Consider the following 18,951-nt stretch of genomic DNA (forward strand, 5'->3'; position numbering starts at 1 on the left):
ATATAATTAACACTCTTGACATTTGCAATGTTAGTCTAAGTGTAGGCTGTCTTTTTAATGGCAAGTTTTCTTTCTTAATTCCGAAAAGAAATTGTTCGTGTGGCAGTGGACTGCAGCATGAAAACTGAAAAACTCTCCCATAGCTATACTATGCAAAACCAGTGGTGAACAGCCGTTAATTAATCATTTAGTACTTGATCTCAAAATAACTAGTTTTTTAAATGAATGGAGTGTGTAGCAGATATACCTAATTCAACTAATCCACAGCACAATATGAACAGAGTAAATAGTCACTTGTCATTTAAAGAAAGAGCCTGCTTTTTCTTTCTTTCTTTTGTGCACATGCTGTTGTTGTTATTATTACTATTATTATTTGGTTTATTTTTATTATTCACATTTTCATGGAATTCATCTATTCACCATTCCAGTTAGTGAAATTGTTGGAATGGTGTCAAAGAAACTCCTTACCCTTTCTGTCTAAATTTGCCTCACTATTATATGGCCTTCTAATATTTACATCAATATTATTTTTATTGAAACATCCCATTCTGCCTGTGGGATGGGGTGCAGTACTGTATATTGATATAAAGTCTGAACATCAGTTAAGGGACACCAACTATTTGAATTCTGAAATGGTTTCTACTGATACTGTTAGGAATGCAGTATTTCTACATTCTGATCTATCTGCTTGGAATGCTATTGCCTGAAGACAGACATCAAGAGCCCAAGATTGTCCCTTTGGTCACTTTTTTAAATTAAGAGTCTAGAGTCTTGGGGAACAGTTTATACTTTCGCTGATGTTTGTGACAGCGAGAAGAGATAAACTAGAGTCATTATCAGTAGAAACAGGTCAAAAAGTTGCATGCATTTAGTTACAGATAAAATCCCACTGACAAGATAGCTGAAGATAGAGAGAAGAAAATAAAAGGTAGAGAAAAAATGGAAGTAAAGAGACAGGACTAGACAAAAGGATGGTGTTTATGAATGGAAGCAAAGTACCTGAGAAGATGTCATAAGCCTGCCACTTATTTTCAGCATCGATACCCTAGAACGTTAGAGCATTTGCTAGTGTATATAACAAAATGATTTGTCTTTCTCCTCCTGCAAACATACCATCCTAGTGAACAGTTTAGTATCTCGGTAGAATTGCCCACATGAATATTTTAGCTAACTGAATATAACTCAGTAAACTGTCGGTGAGAAATGCAGGTTTCATTAAAACAAGAAGGTGAAATATTGCAAAGTCATTTCATTTTACTGCTGACTGAAGTACTTTTTTAACCCAGGGTAATTATCTTGGGTATGGGAAGGGGAAATGCCCTAATAGATGTTTTCTGGTCTGTTCTAATCTATTTATGCTTTTGCTTTTTAATCATAGGTTTCTGTGCTCGAGAGGCAGATATTTGACTTCCTTGGTTATCAGTGGGCACCCATTCTGGCAAATTTTATACACATTATTATAGTCATACTTGGCTTATTTGGAACCATCCAATATAGACCTCGTTACATAACAGGAGTGAGTATTTCATTTTATTTACTTATTTTGATGTGCACGTTAAAAAGAAAAAATAAAAAAAAGGCATTCCAAACTCTTTTACTTATAAATCAGATAGAAATTTATCTTGCTTTAACTTTCTTCTGTAATATTTTATATTTACTTATGTTTTTGAGACATTTGCAATATTTAAGTGATAATAACCTATAAAAGTTGAAAGCCATTGTGATCACAAACTAGATGACACTGTGAGCTTTCAAGAAGAGAAGTCAGTTTATGTAGTTACAGCATTCTCAGAAGTACAAGGATCTAGAGCTAGATGTCCTCGATACTCTGGACCTCTCCAGCAGATCCATGACTTATTATAGTTAGTCATTATTGTTACTAACCATCATTGCTGGAATGCCTATCTGTTATGTGTATCCCTCCTAGAAATTATAGTCCAAGTTGAAAATGGAGTATGAGGATATGGTAAGACATGCAAGTTTGATGTTATGGACTGAGGGATCCAGAATAAAAGTAAGGATTTGTACCTTTATATACTTAATCCATTTCATTTCCTTATTCAGCTACCCCTCATACCTCTCAGTATTGCTGTACAGTCTTGCAAAATGCAGTATTAATTTAATCCTCATTTCATGTTCTGAGTTTGTTTTTTTCCCCATTTGTAGGTCTATAAAGACAATAATAAAAACCTGAAAGCTATCACTCAGAACACCTTTTGTCAGAAACAGATTTACATAAAAACATTTCTGTCAAAATTGACTGCTAATCCAGTTAAAACTTGTATACTTTTTTAGAGACAGACAGCAGTCAAGAGAATTTGCCTGTACACAACCATGTTTTCATTTTAAAGGAAAATAAATGCACTGAATCTGTACCTGCTTCTGCAAAGTCTGTTTCCTCTTATACTATTCTGTCAGATACCAGTAGTACCTCAGCACGTATAAAGGTATTGCTTTGTACCCATTTGCTGCCATCCATATTGCAACAGTGTGGTGTCAACAGTAATACATAAACATTTGTGCCTGTTTTTCTATCTCTGTGATTTCTTATATGCAGAAAATATGTATCCACAGATATAATGTCTCTATGCATGCACACAATTTAACGTATCCCAAAACATAAATTATGAACACTGAAAAATTGATTGCAAGCCTTTAGGGTTTTTGTTTCAAGTCACAACACTGGGAGTTGCATGAATATGAACTGGAGATTTCTTCTTCCATTTCTAATATTTTGACCAGTACAAAAAGCTTGAAAATAAGTAAATAAAGTAAGCAAATATATAAATAGATATCCTAAACACTAAATTCAAGCAAGGGCCAGTTAAATAAAAAGAGTAAAAAATTCCATCCCAAGATTATTCCAAGGCATAAAAATTAGTATGAACATATAATGGTTTGGTGAGCTAAATGAAAAAGCTGGATTTCAATGGCCTTTTCAATAGAAGCACAGAAAATTACCTGCTACAATGATGAGTGTATTGTGAACAGCGAGGAATACCAGCCTTATAAACAGATACCATTCACGTTAGTTTCTGTATAATACTGTTTGTGCCACACCTTCCCATTAATTTTCACACATATCTTTTCATAGAGCTCACTGTGTAGCCCATCTGGCTGTGCGAGTTTGCCTTCCTGCATTGTCTTGTTGAATTGTATAGAACCAATCTAAGATCAAATTGTTTGTTTTGCTCAGATACTATAATAGACACCGGAATCTGCCATCTATCACAGACTGCTTAGATAAGGAAAGAATGATGAAAAGCTCTTCCTTCATTTAGTTGAATCAGCAGTGGAGTGCTGTGGTTTTTTTGTTTCTACTACTCCTCTCTTTGGAGAGTAAGTCAAGATAGGGTAAATGGTACTGGTCACTGGAGGGAGAGATAAGAGAACTACCTCCAGAATAGTCAGCTTGTGGAAGCTGGGCAAAACTCAGTGGTGTCATCTGAACTCACAAGAGTCACAGGGAAGTGGAGGCGGGGGGGAATAGGTGATGGTGTGATTTCAGGCCTTGGAAAATAGTTCAGATTACAGAGGATGCAGGAGTTGTGGTGGACAAAGATGACAGGAAACTGAAGTTTCATATCACAAGAGGGGGTAATCTTAATATAGGTCTGGTAAGAATACATTCATTTTGCTTGTAAACCTAAACCATTAACTAATAAATGAGTAATTGATTGTACTGGTCAGGGTAAAGCACCTGTTCTGGGGGTGGGAATGACTGTCTGTTCAAAGTGTCTTTTCAATATATAATAGTTAATAATTAATCCATTTTTGTGGGTAAATACAAGAGTGATGAAAGGATAGCGCAAGAGTACTTCACTGAAACAGAGAATAAGGTTTTCAGTAGGAACAATTGTTAGCCAGCATAATGACAGAGCTGTAAATGCATTTTTTAGCAGTGCTGTCATTGATTCCATCAATGCAAATGTCTGGGAGGTAATACCAATGCAAATTATTAAAGGTTCTGGAGAGAAAGTAGTGCTCTTCTGGGTAGAATTCTGCCTGAAGTCTCAGTTTCTTCCTGTTCCTTCCATAAAGCGATTCCAACTGTGTTTATATGCTCAGTGCATCTTCCTCACTTTCTATGGATTATTAGTCATGTGACTAATCTAGTGACCTTCTACAATGGAATAAATGCATCACTGAACAGGGGAAGAGCTATGAATGTAATCTATCTAGACATCTCTAAGGCCTTTGATAAGGTCCCCCACAGAATTCTGGCCATCAAATTGGAGACATGGTTTTGACAGGTGGACAGTTAGATGGATAAGGAAGTGGCTGGTGTCCACATCCAAAGATGGCTCAATGTCCAAGTGGAAACCAGTAATGAGTAGTGTCCCTCAAGAGTCCATACTCAGACAAATAGCATTTAGTATCTTCATCAACAACTTGGACACCGGGATTGAGTGCACCCTTCAGGAAGTTTGCAGATGATACCAAGCTGAGCAGTGTGGTTAATTTGCTGAAGGGAAAGGATGCCATCCAGAGGGAGCTCCACAGCCTTGAGGAGGGTGCCCATGTGAGACTCATTAAGTTCAATCAGGCCAAATGCAAGGTCCTGAGTCTGGGTCACAGCAGTCCCCAATATCAATACAAACAGTGATTAATGGGTTGAGAGCAGCCCTGCAGAGAAGAACTTGAGGTACCTGGGGACAAAGACTAGGACATGCACCAGCAATGTGTACTTACAGCCCAAAAAGCCAATCATATCCTGGGCTACATAGAAAGAAATGTAACCAGTAGGTCGAGGGAGGTGATTCTGCCCCTCTACTCTTCTTTTGGTTGGACTCGATGATCCGATGGGTCTTTTCCAACTTGGTGATTCTGTGATTTACTGGGATCCCACTTGGAGTACTGTGTGCAGCTATGGAGCCCACAGTACAAGAAAGACATGGAGCTGTTGGAGCAGTTCCAGAGGAGAGCCACAAAAACAGCTAGAGGGCTGGAACACCTCTCCTGTGAAGAAAGGCTGAAAGAATTGGTGTTGTTAAGCCTGGAGAAGACTCAGATGAGATCTTATTGTGACTTTTCAATACATAAAGGGGATTTTCAAGAAAGAAAGAGAAAGACTTTTTACCAGGGTCTCTAGTGACAGGAGAAGGGCTGATGTGTTTAAAGTGAAAGAGGGTAGGTTTAGACTGAACATAAGGGAGAATATTTTTTACAATGAAGTTGACAAAACACTGGAACAGGTTGTCCAGAGAAGTTGTGGATGCCCCATCCCTGGAAGTACTGAAAGTCTGGGTGGATAGGGCAGTGAGAAACCTGACCTAGTGAAAGATATCCGTGCCCATGTCATGGGGATTGGTCTAGATGATTTTTAATGGACGCTTCCAGCCAAATCAGTCTGTGATTCTTGGAAAGGAAGAAAAAAGTAAGGAAATGCCACTGAATAAACTAATCTTTCATGGTTCCTGCATTTTGGATAACCTTGTTAAACTCATTCTACTATTCTTCTAAAGTTTCTAGAAAGCATTCTTGGAAAATATAAGATGGACAAAAAATCTAATTGTACTGAATGTCATTCTCTTCTCCAAACAGAGGAATCCAACTGGCAAGTGAAGCCTAGCTTACGGTTCTCCACTGCTACAGAATTAGCACTGTGAAATAAAGTACTTTGTTTCTTTGCTGCCATAGGAAGAAGATAAAGGAATGTCTAGCAGAGGTGACAGCGACATAAGCAGATAAAGAAATACTTTAAAGTGAGTTAGGAAATATAAGAATTTGAGGAAAATCATGTCTGAGAAATAGATTCCACTGTAGTTTCCACTGCTTATTTGTACCTCCTACGCCTGCTATATTTACTTCTTCTAGAACTAGTTCCAACAAAATGAGAATTTTTTTACAATTCTGGAGGTTTTTTCAAGCAGTGTTATAAACAAAGCAAGAGTGATAAAAAAGTGAAAAAGCATTTTTGCTGAAGAATAAATTCTCCTGTCTTGAGCAGAAGGTGAAAATCCAATACCAATGAGAGAGAAAACATTTAATCCAGAAGGAATTACCTTTCTACAAACCTATGATAGTAGGAGATTGTACAAATTGTTTTCTCATAATTACCTATTCATTCACAATGTTAGCAGCACTTTCCCAGGGACTAATTTATTCTGTTCTATTCTATTCTCCTCTTAAACATAATAGTAACACCCTCTAATAACAGTGAACATAACAGGGACCCATACAGACCACTATATACTAGCAGAAGAGAACAGGGATTTTGCTTTGACACAAAGCAAATTCGCAACCTTTAAAGGCAAAAAGAATCTTGTACAGGATAATACCTGGTCACATTAAGTCCAGGAGAAAAGGATAGATTATTACTGGTACATTACTTAACATGTACTTGCTGATATATATTAAAAAAGAGAAAGAGGCAATTACCTTGTGTCTGAGCTTCTTGCAGCATCATCAGTCTGCCAAACCATTAGTTCCCAGAGAGTATAACTGTGTTAATCTATGTCTTTTTAAAGACTAGATATTGTCAATGGCTTCAACACCTCTAGTGAGATCTACAAAGTGCCTTACATGACAAGTATCCCTCAGTCTACCATATCTGTTTTGGAGTGTTTCTGTCGTATTTTGCAATTTAGTACCTTGTATGTTTTTAAAAAATTTAAGGCAACACATGAAAATGCGCAGCACTTCATATGTACGTACCAGGATACTATGGAACAACATTGACTATGCCACAGAAAACTGCAAAGTCAAGAGTAGTGGGAAAACTGCAGTTCTATAGCCATGCTCTCTGAGTTACTCTTTTGGATTTTAAACACAGGTTCTGTGTAGTTAATGATTATACAGAATTTTTGGTGAGAACATGTTTTAGGAGACCCTTTTTGCTAAATCTTGTAACAGAACCGGTTTTTAGGGTTTTTTCCTGATGAAACAGTTATTTGTAGTAAAAGAAAAGGATTCTTATGCTTAACATTTTTTAATAAGTGAGTTCTTCCGAGCTTAAGTTACCTTATTGACCTAATCCAATTTATCTTCTATATGCTTATTTTATTGAAAATAAGGAAGTGCATGTACTCATGCTTAGTACAGGAATTGTTAAAAGATATGCTTTACTTCTTATTTCTTGGGGAAAAAAAACAAACAAACCCATTTAATAAAGAGGAGGATGAAATGAAATGGAATGCTTATTGCACATATGGATCAGCCTGCAAGGCACAAAGTTTTTGGACACTAGACCTAAGACTGCTTTTTCTAAAGGGGTTTCTCAGGAAGTACTTTTGTCTCCATTCTGAAACAATCCATTCAGTACTTCACCATAACCGTACTTACAGGATGGTTTACTGTGTTGCAACTAAAATTTAATCATTTACTTATAGAAGGAAACATAGTCACATGAACTATTTCTGTGCTCTACACAACTTTTCACTGCAAATTATTATTTTGGGACAAATGGAATAATCTTCTGCATGATTATTTTGAGATGATGCCTGATAATATTATAAGTACAATTAAGTAAACAAAGACCTTTAGTATTTTAGTAGTGGTTTTGTCTTTTGGCTGTCACAGGAGACTGTGAATCGGGATACTGATTCTATTTCAAACTGTGCCATTGGCAAGATGTTTTGTTTGCTAACATGTCATTCAAGTACACATAATGATATTCCTCAGTTTGTTCCTTGATTCAGTAATTTGCTGTGTATAATAATGAACGTGAATGTTTATTCTGTAGTTTCTATCTATGCTCTTTTGATGCCTTCAATTACTGAATACAATATTGCTAATGCTTAACATAGATTTCTGGTAATTTTAGTTGTAAATTAAGCAATAAAATCGTTAGCTATATAAATAAATAGATATTATATTTACTTATCTTTCAAAGAAGACTAGCTTCTCTAAACTTGCCTTTCTTGAACAAATGTGTTTGGAAATACAGAATTCTTTTCTGCAAAAATCACTAACACCAGCAACAGAAGGTTCATTTTTTTAGTATAATCTGTCACTATATTTACTAAAATCTTTGCTTAATATGAACCAGAAAGCAAGCTGAACAAGACTGAAGTAAATCCATTGAAAAATGGAAATGGTACTTGTAGGAAACATTTTTCATTATACATGCTGTTCTCAGTGTAAAATTTCCAGGATTTATTGGTTTCAGTCAGGTTGAAAATATAATGAAAATATAATGATGCAAGTTTATTTGTATTTTAGTACATGAAATCTGGATCAAAACCAAGAAGTGTGGGACTGCAAAGGTTGTATGTGTCAGTAAAAACTTAAGCAATGGTTTGGTCAGAGGTGATCCAAGTGTGTATATACCCACTGGAAAAGTTAAAGCAGAACAAAAAAGAAGTGTCTCAATGACACGCAATAGAAGAGAATGTTGACAGAATAACTTCCCTAAATAGCAGAGTTACAAAGATTAAGCACTTTTGTAGTGAGTGTGTACCTTAATTAGGGAGAACAGAATAGTTATTTTATTTGGGAAGTGTATGTGTATAAAGAAGTTCTTACAGCTGGGAGAGGAATAAGTAGAGGCACTCATCCAGTACTTTCAAGTCACAATAATATAAGCACGCTACCATTACATTTTAAATCAGAAAGATCAAAAATATTCAGAAAATACAAGCCTATACAAGAATAAGGAGATGATAGCATCTCATAAAACAGACATTATGGAAAGCTCTGTCTACATATAAATAAAAAAATGTTCAATCAGGACAAACTTTAACAAAATAGTTCCTCAATGCTTACTTATTTTATTTTGGGGACTGTTAATTAAAAGAAAAAAGTCACATAGAAAGTTTACCTTCAGTTGAAGATAAATCACATGAGTTTGTAAAAATATAATTATATTTGAGCCATCAAATAATAGTGACTACAATATGAGTGGTCACTGTGCCTCAGGAAATATCAAGGAACAAACAGTCATTACTAATCTTCATCTTGGTGAAAAATGGGAAATAAAATCTTGATCATAGTTTAGTATCCCATAGAGACACCCAAGTTAAAAAGGGGACAAAGCAAGGGAGAAAGAGTGCATCGTACGGCTACTTAATAGAGATGGTTAACTGAAATAAACATGGCTGTGAGAGTTTGTGTCTGATGAAGTAGTTTCTTTCTGGGAGAAGTCTAATGATCACTAGCCCTTGTACTTGTGGGAGACCTCAGCTTACCAGATGTCTGTTGGAAGTATAATACAGCAGAGAGGAAACAGTCTAGGCAGTTTCTGGAGTGCATGGAAGACAACTTCCTAACACAACTGGTAAGCAACCCGAGTAGAGAAGGTGCCCTGCTGGACCTGCTGCTGTTGGGGAACAGAGAAGGACTTGTGGCATATGTGACAGGTGGAGGACACCTGGGTCATAGTGATCATGAGATCTCAGTTCTAGGAGAAGTTCTGTTGGACTGGAGGCTGGCAGATGTTACACTCATTTATAAGAAAGGCCAGAGAGAGGATCTAGGAAACTACAGACCTGTCAGTCTGACCTCAGTGCCAGGGAATGTCATGGAGTAGATCATCTTGGCTGCCATCTCACAGCACATACAGGACAACCACGTGATCAGGCCCACTCAGCACGGCTTTGTAAAAAGCAGGTCCTGCCAAACTAACCTGATTGCCTTCTATGACAAGGTGACCCGCTTGATGGATGAGAGAAAGGCTCTGGATGTAACGTACCTGGACTTTAGTAAAGCCTTTCACACAGTATCTTACAGTATCCTACTTGAAAAACTGGCTACCGCTGGCCTGGACAGATGTATCCTCTGCTGGGTTAAAAACTGGCTCGATGGCCGGGCCCAAAGAGTGGTGGTAAATGGAGTTAAATCCATCAGCAGGGCAGTCACAAGTGGTGTTCCCCAGAGCTTGGTCCCGTATCCAGTCCTGTTCAATATCTTCATCAAAGATCTAGATGAGACGACTGAATGCACCCTTAGCAAGTTTGCAGATGACACTAAACTGGGAGGAGGTGTTGATCTGCTGAAGGGTAGAGAGGCTCTACAGAGGGATCTGAACAGGCTGAATTGATGGGCTGAGGCCAATGGCATGAGGTTTAACAAGGCCAAGTGCAGAGCTCTGCACTTGGGGCACAACAACCCTGTGCAGCTCTACAGACTTGGGGAAGAGTGGCTGGAAAGCCGCCTGGCAGAGAAAGACCTGAGGGTGTTGGTTGACAGCTGGCCGAACATGAGCCAGCAGTGTGCCCAGGAGACCAAGAAGGCCAATGGCATCTTGGTTTGTATAAGAAACGATGTGACCAGCAGGACCAGGGAAGTAATTCTCCGCCCGTATTCAGCACCTCGAATACTGTGTTCAGTTTTGGGCCTCTCACTATAAGAAAGACATTGAGGTCCTGGAGTGTGCCCAGAGAAGAGTGACAAAACTGATGAAGGGGCTGGAGAACGAGGCTTACAAGGAGGGCTGAGGGAACTGGGATTGTTTAGCCTGGAGAAGAGGAGGCTGAGGGGAGACATTATTGCTCTCTAAGCTATCTAAAAGGAGATTGCAGGGAGGTGGGTGTTCGTCTCTTCTCCCAAGTGATAGGTGATCGGACAAGAAGGAATGTCCTCAGGCAGTGTCAAGGGAAGTTTAGACTGGACATTAGGAAAAATTTCTTCACAGAAATGGTTATCAAGAACTGGGGCAGACTTCCCAGAGAGGTGGTTGAGTCATCATACCTGGAGGTGTTTAAAAGGCAGGTAGATGGGGTGCTTGGGGACATGATTTAGTAGTAGACAGGTACAGTTGGAGTTGATGATCTCTGAGGTATTTTACAACCTCATGATTCTATGATTCTATGATTATAAGTAAATAAAAAAATAAAATTACAAAAATTAGAATACAGCATAAAATTGTATAGAAGTAAGAAAAAGCTTTGAAGAACAAAGTGCATGGCCAAGAGTATGAGGACAAACAAAAAAGTACAGAATAGAATTATAGAATCATAGAATCACCAGGTTGGAAAAGACCTCTTGGATCATCAAGTCCAACTATTCCTATATGCCCCTAGATCATGTCCCTGAGCACCTCATCTACAAAGAATAGAAACTGAAAACTTAAAAGAGCACAAGTAAACCTTCAAAATGAGTATTGCAGAATCATTTTGGGGACATTCCAGTAAAGCTCCAAATCACAATATGAATTAAAACTATTACAGTGCTGGAGAATCCACCTCAACCCTGAATTAACCCCAAGTTTCATTCATACTTTAATTTTCGTTATGCCAGATAAATCGATGCTAAATGAAGCACTGGTATATTATGGTACAGTAATTACTGCATAGGGGCACTTTCATGAAATGCTTTCTGCACCATGAATAGCAACATGAATTCTTCTTAGCACTTTCCATAATAAGAATTCAATATTAACGTTCTTTTCATTACAGAATTTATATGAAATATTTTGGTTGAGGGATGCTTGCTGTTTGTTGAAGCTCACCTTCCTAAAAAAGATCCTCTGTTCTGGTCACCTTCTAAGTCATCCTCTTTCAGATCTTGTTAGTGTTTTATGAAATATCTCCATGTTCAAAAATACTTGAAACAAGAGCATATTATTATAAATTTTTCTCTTAAAATTTCTTATAACGGATTACTTTTAACAATTTGGATGTCACAGAAGAGTCTGAAATTCTTTTTATAATCTGTCCTTTCACTACTGGATGCTACATCCATCAGCATGACCTTTGTAAACTTTGCTAACTGCTGTTTTATTGGAAAGTTTTACTCAGTTCTGGCAGATGCTGTGAAAAATCGTTAGGGAGCTAAGTAGAAGACTGCCCTTTGGACTTTAAACCACATTTGCTGAAAGGGATTTCAATTCATAGGGAAATATGCTGTTCTATAAAGTGCTTTTGCTGCTGTTGTGTTAAAAGATTAGCTTTTAGTATGTTGCAGATTTAAATGTGCTTTAATTTATATTTAAAGGGACAGGCTCAGCAGTTTACTTTTGAAACTGAATCTTTCCTCCCTTGTGTTAGGGATTGGAATATTATTGGAGTAGAAGTTAGTGAATTGCTAGCTGCCCAGTGTCGTAGTTGTAGGGGTTTGATTAATCCAAATTTTGAGTCTGACATCTTGCACACTCATGGAACTTGAACAAAGAAAAGCTTAAGTATTCCAGTGGTCCAAAAGTAATTCTTCGTGCTCATTGGTTAGCTTATTGATAGACTGCTTAATATCAGTTTAAAAGAGATGGTCTGCTTTTTCACCCAAAAATCAGCCCAGAAAGCTAGGCTTCAATTACACTGGGCTTTTGATTTTTACTTTTTTTAGAAATACTTTGTTAGCTTGCAAGAGATCTCAACAGATCTCCAGTTCTCCAGCCCTTGAGGTTCAGCTGAGCCTTGGGCAAATACATTGGAGACTCACTTCCAGTATAATATTATACAGAGTGCATCTGTCTTGACTGTATGGAAGTAGATGAAAGAAGGTAGCCTACAGTAAATTTCACCAGCATTTTCTGCCTTTTTTGGCTCTTGACTTTAAAAATTTCATCCTATTGAAAATGAAGATCACAAAAAGTAATTTTTTTTTTCATAGAAGGTGTCTAAGTTTGACTACTTTCATCTATTCTCTTCACTGGAAGATATTTAGGTGTGAGGCATTGAGGTACAGAAGGATTAATGTAAAGGAAATTATGTAAAGGAAATTTCTTCTGTGTTCAGAAAACCTGACCCAACTTCTTCTTAAGAAAGCATAAAATATTCTTTCAAGATTAAAGAGTACCCCAGCAGTTAGTCTGCCAGCTCTAGGAATGCACAATGGAAAAAAACCCTCTGTTGATCAGAGAACTAGTCAAGACATAAAAAGGAAATTATCTCAGTTAAGAGATCCTAAGTCTCTGATTCCTTTAAGTTTTGTATAGGACATTACTTGTTCAGAAGTGCCCTACTGTCAGAATACAGAGTTGTAAAAAGAAAAATATACCAGCCCTCTGGAGTTCATTGTAGATAATTGAGTGTGAAGCTGTGAGACTCCAACAGGCTTTTTTAAAGTAGTAAACATTTTGAAAGTACAAGAAACTCCTCTCATTTCTTTAAGCAAGAAATCTATTTGATTCTTAGAGCCACTGAATCTTGAGAATTAATTTGGGATGTTTTCAGAAAACATAATGGAAAACACACTGGACAGGACTCGGGACACAGTTCACTTTAACAACAGTTCTGCTTGGAGTTTTGCTTTCTTTTACATTGAGATGGATTTTCATTAATTATCAGAGCGAATTTTAAGTTTTCCACTCTAACGAATATTTTTAAAATGCTTAGCTAATACTGTTTTTAAAAGTGATAGATATGTTGAGTATTAGAAGATGAAAGATTATAATTTGCATCATGCAATGAAGAACAACATATATTTCCAGGAAATTTTATGCAGAACCTGTTCAGTGCATGAAGCTGTCTGATACTTTAATTTAATACCTTAGTTACTTGTTTCATAGCAGATTAAATTGATGTAGAATTCAGCTACATTCATCCTTCCCTAATGCTTTTATCCCCTTTCAATGAATTCTATTTACATTTTGGAAGCATTTATTCAAAATGTCTGACCCTAATCCATTCCACAGAAAAGGAAGATGGTTTTCCAGTGGGAGTCTCCACTGAAGCCTACAGACTTATGCAGAACTGCTAATAGCAAATAACATATATGATATTTTCTTTTCATTCAAACCAGAGAGCTTACTAACAGAATGCCAAAACTAACTAACATGCCAAAACGTGTAGTTCTAAGTTTCATTTTCTATTTCTGTAGAATAGATCCTCTGGTTTGTCACTATAATGACAAGTGGGTTTTATTCTATGAGTTTGGTTGGTGATGGTTGGGGAGGCTGTTGATTTTGTGGTTTATTTTGGTTTTTTTTAAGAACAAGAACTTTTCTGTTAAAATAATGCATATTTAGCACTTTGTAGTTTAAATACTATGGAAAGTATGGAGAATGAACAACTTATCTGATAATGATTTCAATAAATACTCAAAAGAAGAGATTAGAGAGACATCCATGGGTTTTGCAAACACTACCTAAACTGCAGCTGAAAGTATCAAAATTCTCTCAAACGCCAAATAGCTCTGGCCAGCTAGAGATAATTAAAATTCAGTGAAGGATAAAGTAATGTTTCTACTGCTTTTAGATGTCCTTTGTAGTTCAGTGCCAAATATTTCTCTTTATCTAGAGTCATCAGATTTCCTTGTATTCCCTACAGTTGCTCCTACACTTGTCAGTTTGAATTTCCACTTGTTTAATTAGTATTTTTTTCTAGCTGGCATATATCAATTACTGGAATTTACTTGTCTAAGAGGTTATAGTTCTATCTTTTAATCTTGTACATGCTTATAGCATGCATTCATGGAGTGTCTATCCACCTCAAAGCTTTTAATGTCTGTCCTTGTGCAATACTACTGAAGTGTTACTTCACTGAAAGTGGGAATTGAAACTCTACAAGACTGAAACATTTTCTTAGTACCAGAGGAAATGCTGTCACAGATCAACATGTGAAACCATTTCTCTCAAGTTACAAGCCAGTGCCTTATCCACTGCATTCCACCAACATAGAGATGCCCCCAACTTTCTGTAAATTCTAGGAATAAAGACTGGGACCACAGCTGCTTAACAGTGTGGAATATTTCTGGTGGAAAAAAAACAATAATAAATCAGTCTTTGGACAGTGTCTCACTCATCAAGGGAGAATTCTGATGATGTCTCAGTCTCTCTTTGTGATAACTCTTTTGTCAGACTCAGAGGCTGTTATGATGGCGGCTGGAAACCATAGTTGCACTCCTTCCAGGAAAGCATTAATATATTTTAAATAACAGCTTATACCACAGTGAGATAAGCATAAACTACCTATGTGAATCTTACATTCCTCTGTTCTCCTGCCTCTTCTTGCAACAGGCTGCAGGTTCAGAGCTTGTAAGGGGGTACAGTCGCACACAACAGATCTTTACTGCACTTCTGGCTCCTTCTGTACTTTTGTTTATGAGTTTCTCTACTCTGTTCACCTTGATTCAGCCACCAGTCTCTATGTGTCTAGTTAAAATGGCATTGTACTGAGTGTAGCTAAAATAAAGGTGTTTGTTTTAAAGTAAATAAGGTCTGAATTGCAGTGCATACCAGTACATTGCACTGAAACTCTGTTCTCATTCGACCAACTGATTGAGACTTAAGCAATCTCAGTCATCCAACTGAAGTTGCCTATAGTCATAGTGATTTATATCTCTGCACAGGATTACCTGCCAGTACTTGCAGTCTTTCTTTATCTTTTTTCTTTCCAAGGCAATGTGACTGATTCTCTTCTTTTGTGAGTTTTGTATCACCCTGAGGTTATGCTTCGGGAGACATGTATTTAGAATCACACAGAGCAACACTATCTTATTCATTCACAAATCACAGTTGCTGATTTTGATAGAAAATGGAGATGCTTTTCTTCCGTCAGATTCCAAAAGTGGCTTTTTTAATGTTTTAATTACGGTTTTAAACTCTTGAAGCTCTGCAAGAAAAGGGGCACAATACTTTTTTTAAGCTTTGCCTGTGACTATGAGTAGCATTACTAGTGAAGATACATTTTCTGAATGACACTGAAAAGCAAGATAAACAATTAACAGAGCTCTAAAATGCACTATTTTACTTCTCCAAACTTTCTGTTCCTCTATGTTTCTATAATTTAGCTGTCAAGGGCACTATTTATTTACAGTTCGGTTTTGTGGGTGCTTATGGGTATTTGGGCATAGAGGTTAATGCCACATACATTCATATTAGATAAACTTATGGATAAATAAATAAATTAAAAATAATAAAGATCAGAGTGAATTAGCATTTCATGTGCTGTGAAGTCAGCAGGTATGATTTGAATTATAAATTCCTCTAAACAGATTTTTGCATATCAATAAAAATTTTACTTTTAAGCATGCTGCTTTATTTAGCCAGTAAGCTACTTAAAGATTCTGTGGTGCTTCTGCTCTGAAACCAATGAGTGTTTCTGTTTTTACTCATGTATTGGAAAAAATGATCTAGAGGAAAGTGTCCCTTCCCATAGCAGGGGGGTTGTAACTAGATGATCTTTAAGGTCACTTCCAACTCAAACCATTCTGTCATTCTATGATAGCATTCTGTAACTAATGCTTAAATTAGCACAATTATTTCAAGCCATGTTTTCTTCCTTAAATGTTTCAGAACAGTAATAAGTCTGAAAATTTTAAGATTGCATAATTTATTTTAATTGTTTGCAGTTAAGCAGTTTGCCATTTCTAGTCTAGATCTAAAGCAATCTTCAAAACTTTTCTATCATGTGTACAAGCCAGGAAGTTACTCATAGCCTGTGGCACTGGGTACTCTGCATATTTTACCTTCATGCATGAAGAGCATCTTCCTGTTTGAAATTTAGTGTTGAAACAACTGTGTCATTAGTTTTTCTTATGAGGTTGGTTTTACCTACTTACTACTTCTGCTTGCTGTGAAAAAAAAGAAGCAGTCTTCTGTCCTTAGTCTTGTGGAGATACCAGTTCATAGATTTGAAAAGTTTTTGGTGGTATAGAAAGTATAATGGTTCTCGGTTGTACACAGCTTACTGTGCTAGTTAAGCAAGTTTTGGATTTCTTCCTATGCTCTGTTCTGTAGAAAATTTAGAACCAATTTCTGTCTTGAGAGACTTAGACTTTTAATAAATTTAATTACTAGCAATATTAGTCGTTTTGCCTGCGTGTCTTAGGTTGATTGACAGTGCTTTGCCCTCATGAAGATGTCATAGTTAAATTAACATAAGTGTTGACACAGTGTGAATAAGCAGTCTTTTGTGATATGTGCCTGTTTCTAAGATATATCACTATTTCTGTGTCAGAAATCTCTTTTGTGATTACTTTATTGACACTGATTTTTTACTGCTAGATAACTGAATTCTAGCATAACTGGTTCTAAAAATATATATTTTATTTATGGCCACGAAAAGTCTGAAAATGGGCACTAGTCAACAGTCTACATTTAAGCTCATATAAGACCATGAATAAACAAAACTGCATATGTTTTCCAGAGATCTAAACCTGCTACTTAGATTTATTTAAGGTACTGCATAAGAGTTAGATTTACCACAGAAATTCTGGAATCAGCGTTTTAGTTTAATAAACGTAATGTCTAATCAAAGTGCAAAAATATACAAAGTCAAACAAAATGCAAAGGAAATCCAGTCCACTCTGAACTCACAGAAGGTCAGAGGGCAAAACAACTTCCACAGGTTGTTGCCTACAGGGCCTTTAAAGGGCTGATCTAAGAAAAGGCATACACTGTACACAACTGTAGATAAACAATTCCACTCTGGAGAATTTGCACAGTATTGGTTAAAAATAAAATTGTTGATATATGAACTTTAAATATATGTACTTAATTTTTGTGTCTTAAGCTTGATGTAAAAAAAAAAAAATTAATATAGGCTGGAAGTTATAAGAAAGTTAAATAATATGACTGCAATGTCTGAAGCACAGCCACCGACATCCTTTTTGGACTTGAAGATAAAGTCTGTGTTAGATGACATAATATCTAGCAAAATGGTTATGAAAAGAATTCTTAATCCTTGTATGCTGTTATTTGGACTCCATTGCACTTTAAAAAGTGACTGTATAGGAGTAGGATTCCTGTACAAACCATATCACTGAGAGTCTGTAGGAACTACAGAGTTTTAATTAAGTCAGGGTAGTGTTGCTATGTTCATGTGTGACAATGACTGGAGATATTAAATACAATGTTGCCTTCCCCATAAGACTAGTCTTCATTTCCCTAGTGGGAAAGATGACTGGATGCTCAGATTTATTCCTTTTTGCCATCTGGGAAACAGAGTTGCCAAGTAACTGCTGGCAACATTGTAATCAATGATGATTTTTTAATTGTCTTCAGAGGAGTTGGATTTTTCTGTCTCTGTGTCACCAGAGTGATGCTGAGCTCCAGCTGGCACTAACACCCATACTCTGCTGGTGCCAGGTATCCTCACTATCTTGGCCATCACTCAGGGGCTGTGTAGGCCTCTTGGCAATCCAGTTGCTGCTCAGCACACTCAGACAAGGCTACACAGAATCGCACCTTTCAAAAAAAGAAAAATACTTTTGTAAAGCACACTGGCTTTCAGGCAAGAATCACACCTATAAATAATGCAAACTTGCTACGGATTTACTCAAGGACAACCCAGGCTTTTCTCAAAATTTGCAGTTGCACTAACATGCCTTGTGAATACGTTACATGGACACCAGCTCTGAAATCCTGAATGAACTTGTATTGGTAATTCAACCAACTCGACAATGGTAGTTTGAAAAACTAGAAACTACCTGTCTTCAAAATTATTGTTTGAAAAAAGTTACCCATTGGAAAGATATTTATTTAAGTATTTCAAAAATTCTTTCTCATCATGCTTAATTTGTTTATAATGATAGGTTGTGTCTTTCTTCAAAAAGATTAGTTGATTAAAATACTCAATCTCATGTTTTTTTCTACTATTTCTGCTTCATCGGGATACGAAGGGATGGCTGTTCCATACCTGATTTTATCATTTATAAATAGGGATAGCAAAACATTGCAGTAATGTAAAGCACAAGCCAACCATCTGAAAAACGGTCGTGAAGATGATAGTTTTGTGACCAATGCATAGTTCATAAGTTCTTAAGAAGTTGTCAAATGATCTTTCAGAAAAAAAAAAAGCTGCATTATAGGCAAATTAAAATGCTAAAAAGATTAATAGCCCTAACACAGATTTTACAAGTCTTTTGTTATTATTATTTAAGCAGTACTTGATCCAATAGGAGAGAAAAGAGTAAACTTATAAAAAGCAAATTAAAAATATCTTTGTAGATATGAAGAAGCACAAGCTTAGCAACTTATGTAGGTTATTTACTGTAAAGTATATGAATATTTTCCTGAATTATTTAATGTCATCAGCAATTATTTCTTTCTTTGTAGGAAGTCTATCCATAATTATGCCTCCTGATTTCAAAATAGGAACTATTGCTGAAAGAAAAAGAGACTTACAGAAA

The 18,951-nt window shown here is 36.5% G+C and overlaps 1 protein-coding gene across 3 annotated transcripts in view; it reads left to right on the forward strand.

Moving 5' to 3' along the window:
* Nucleotides 1-18,951, forward strand: part of NKAIN2 (sodium/potassium transporting ATPase interacting 2) — a 538,479-nt gene that overhangs the window by 242,150 nt on the left and 277,378 nt on the right. For all 3 annotated transcript variants that reach the window (XR_011336973.1, XM_069851805.1, XM_069851804.1), the window contains exon 2: nt 1,379-1,516. Coding sequence is in view for 2 of the 3 variants with exons in the window: in XM_069851805.1 (XP_069707906.1) it covers nt 1,379-1,516 (138 nt within the window). In the remaining variant the exon portion in view is untranslated. The remainder of the gene's footprint in view (nt 1-1,378; nt 1,517-18,951) is intronic.

This window comes from Phaenicophaeus curvirostris, chromosome 2, assembly GCF_032191515.1.
Source record: "Phaenicophaeus curvirostris isolate KB17595 chromosome 2, BPBGC_Pcur_1.0, whole genome shotgun sequence".
Taxonomy (NCBI): Eukaryota; Metazoa; Chordata; class Aves; order Cuculiformes; family Cuculidae; genus Phaenicophaeus; species Phaenicophaeus curvirostris.